General features: G+C 39.2%; 1 protein-coding gene across 1 annotated transcript; it reads left to right on the forward strand.

The window, feature by feature from the left end:
• The first annotated feature begins 1,640 nt into the window (after nt 1–1,640).
• On the forward strand, nt 1,641–2,612 carry LOC102477978 (olfactory receptor 8K3). The gene has a single exon (XM_006148735.2). The coding sequence runs from the start codon at nt 1,641–1,643 to the stop codon at nt 2,610–2,612; it is 972 nt and encodes a 323-aa protein (XP_006148797.2).
• The last annotated feature ends 1,283 nt before the right edge of the window (nt 2,613–3,895 follow it).

Below are 3,895 nucleotides of genomic sequence, written 5' to 3' on the forward strand. Positions count from 1 at the left end.
CTTCAGGAGAATCTTGTCTCAAACACTCCTTAATTAACCACAGGAAGGCAAACATGGGAATTCTGTCTGTTCTCTCTATTGTATATTGCTCCCTGATTTGTTTTCTGACCTTGTCCCAGGTCTCATTTACTGTCCCCTCTTCCAGGAACTGAGGACATGTTTCCAGCAGAGACTCCAAAATTGATATAACTGTTTATACTGACTTTATCACCCCGGCAAGATTTCATTTGGACATACGTATCTTTCTCTTTAAAGACAATTGTGTCCCATATTTTGCACCCAACTCAAATTCACTAATAATTTTTCTTATTTTTGTTTAGACAGCTGTGTCCCTATGTTTTGCACTCAGTTCTAACTCACTCTTTACCTTAATATATCAGTTCTGGGCCAGGACTCAGGAGTGTCCACTCAGCTGATCTCCCATACTCAGGCGGGGTGGCACTTTCTGTGACCTGTGATGCACGATGTGAACTTGAGGGGAAGTGACTGTGGATTGGAAAGGAACACACAGACACACAAGCAGAGAAAAGCAGGGATTGGGTGCTCCGGGCATCTCTGATGGAGATAGGCATAGTCCTGAGCCATTCTCAGGTTTATTCTTTCATAGGCAAAAGGGGAGGGCAGCTGGATGTGGAGTTGAATGCCTTCTCACGTGTAGCAATTGTGAGAGGATGCTGTGGAACAGCTTCTGTCTTGCAGTTCTAAATTAATCTCCTCTTGTGTCCCCTGGTCTACTCTGGTCGAGTACATAGTTTCCCTCAACCTCTGCTGGCCTTGCAGTGTAGGCACAAGAAAGCCGAACTAAGCCTCAGTCTGACTTTAAAGATTACCATAGTTCTGCTCAGATCTCCTGCTCCCTACACTCCTCCCAGTATCTTTGGCACACATGTACATGTGCAGAGATTAAGTTTTAAGCCACTCAGTCCGGCACTCAAACCATGGTCGGCCATAAAGGAGTCTAGTGATACAAGCACTATGCAATTGGCTAATCTTAAAACTTGACTTTTTCATTTTGGGAGATTTTTTATTATTGACTAAACTTTTCCACCCCTCTTGGGCCTGTGCACTTGCCAGAGAAACAGAGTGGAGAGAGAGAGAGAGAGAGAGAGAGAGCACCCGCCCACTGGTCATGGTCACACCACAATGCTTAACATTGCTAATCCTGTATGAAAAAAAAGAGAAAGTGTGATACTGGGTGGGTTGTGGGATAATATTATCATTTATAAAATGGTAATTTTGCTTCCTTAACCTTCAATATTTATGTGATAGCCCTAATGTTAGAGACATTAAGTACTTTTATGTTTAAAATACATACATAATACATATATAAATAATTAGGTACATAATCTTATCCATAAATATGTTTGTTTATATATTTTATATATAAATGTTATAAGAATTGATAGAATGTATAAGAATGAAGAGAAATTTTATAATTTTTAAACCAATTTATAACTATCATGTAACTATTACTTTTTATACTTCACATATTAATCCAAATTTAAATTTCAGTGTCCAATGTTATATATAAAATATATTTGAGTGTTTGTGTAACACACATTCATACACGTATGTTTCTCACTCATATGTCATAGAAGTTAACGATCATTCTTACTTTTTTTTCAGTATACATTCCCTGCATGGCCTGGATGGATAAACACAACCTAACAATTCTGAAAGAGTTCATCCTAATGGGAATCACAGACCTCCCAGAGCTGCAGGCCCCATTATTTGGGCTCTTCCTCATTGTGTACCTGTTCTCAGTGGTGGGAAACCTGGGCCTGATCCTCCTCACCAAGATAGATTCCAGGTTGCAAACACCCATGTACTTTTTCCTCAGACACCTGGCTTTCACGGATCTTGGTTATTCAACAGCTGTAGGACCCAAAATGTTAGTAAATTTTGTTGATGATCAACACACAATCTCCTACAATTGGTGTGCTACCCAACTTACCTTTTTCAGTACGTTTATTACTAGTGAAATTTTCATCCTGTCGGCGATGGCCTATGACCGCTATGTGGCCATCTGCAACCCTTTGCTCTACACCGTGATCATGTCACAAAGACTGTGTCAAGTGCTGGTGGCAATACCTTATGTCTATAGCGTATTTGTGTCTTTGCTAACCATCATAAAAATTTTCATTTCATCATTTTGCGGCCATAATGTCATCAGGCATTTCTACTGTGACAGTCTGCCGTTGATATCTTTGCTCTGCTCAGACACACGTGAAATTAAATTAGTAATTCTCATCTTTTCAGCTTTTAATTTGTTTTCTTCCCTTCTGATAGTCCTTGTGTCCTACATTCTGATCCTTGTTGCCATCATCAGGATGAACTCCCCGGAAGGCAGAAACAAGGCCTTCTCCACCTGCGGATCTCACCTGATGGTGATAGTTGTATTCTACGGTACTCTGTTCTTCATGTACGTGCAGCCCAAATCCCTTCCTTCTCTTGATACTGGTAAAATAACCTCTTTATTTTATACTTTGGTAATACCCATGCTGAATCCCATGATCTACAGTTTTAGAAACAAAGAGGTAAAAAATGCCCTAGGTAGAACCTGGAAAAAGGGCGCAAATACTCTAATTAAAATTTATCATAGGATATGGTAACATTAAATTATGCACCAGCCAATCTGTAGCTCATAGAATATTTGTTTAGCCTTGTACCAATGCCGTCAGATGAGAATGAATGAATGTATAAGAACAGATAGAAATTTCATTATTATTATTATTATTATTTTGGAGAGGTTTTTGCTATAGGGCACGGGCACTCACCAGAAAGACAGAAAGAGACATAGAGACAGAAAGCAAGAAATCACCCCCTAGAGGGAATGGCCACGCCACAATCCCTTCTCTTCCATTTTCCTCCCGGGATCTTGAGCACACATGCACACACACCCGGCGTGAGTTTAAGCCACCGGGTCCAGGACTCGAATTGCAGTCGACTACGTGGGAGTCCAGCGACATATCCATTACGTTAACTGCTGGTCCCAGAAATTTTATTATTTTCAAACCAATTGATAACTAGCATGTGACTATTACTTTCATACTTCACGTGTTAATCCAAATTAAAATTCCAGTGTAGATTAGGTGCCATTCTTACAAGTTCTTTCATACATCCTGTTTTCATGTTCTTCCTCTAAACTTCTACTTATTTGTTTATTTATTTATTATTTTTTGAAGAGATTTTTATTATATTGTACAAGTGCTCACTTGAAAAACAGAGACAGAGAGAGAGAAATTAAGAAATCACCCCCCAAGGGGATGGTCACTCCACAATCCCTTCTTCTCCATTCTTCTCTTGGGATCTTGGGCACACACATGCACACACTCCCAGCATGAATTTTTAGCTGCAGGGTCACTACATGGTAGTCTGGCAACATAACCACTGCGCCCTCTGCTGGTCGCAAACTTACTTTTTTTTTTTTTTTTTTTTTTTTGAGACTCTCCATACTTTCTTCACTACTTTTTTTCTGTTATGTCTTTTCTGAGGGGATTTTAGAAACTTCATGGAAATAAATATTGTGAAAAAGATTATGCATGGGTTTAAAAGCTTTAGTATGAAAATATATTTGTACTTTAATTTTTTTATAAACTTTTTTTTTATTTTGACCATAGGGTACAGGCACTCATCAGAGTGAGACAAAGAGACACAGACAGAGATGGATAAAGACCTCCCAGTGAGGTGTGGTCATGCTGCAATCCCTTCTCTTCCATTTACCCATTCCGTTGAGATTTGGGGCATGCAAGTTAAGCATGCTTTTCAATGGTTGACAGGATTAGAACCCAGGAGTCAACCATGTGAGATCCAACTACATTAACCACTAGGCTACACAGACAGCTCACAAACTTTGAAGTATTTGTATATAATAAAAGTCACATAAATGATACCT

The sequence above is a fragment of the Tupaia chinensis genome, unplaced genomic scaffold (genome assembly GCF_000334495.1).
Source record: "Tupaia chinensis unplaced genomic scaffold, TupChi_1.0 Scaffold000242_1, whole genome shotgun sequence".
Classification (NCBI taxonomy): domain Eukaryota; kingdom Metazoa; phylum Chordata; class Mammalia; order Scandentia; family Tupaiidae; genus Tupaia; species Tupaia belangeri.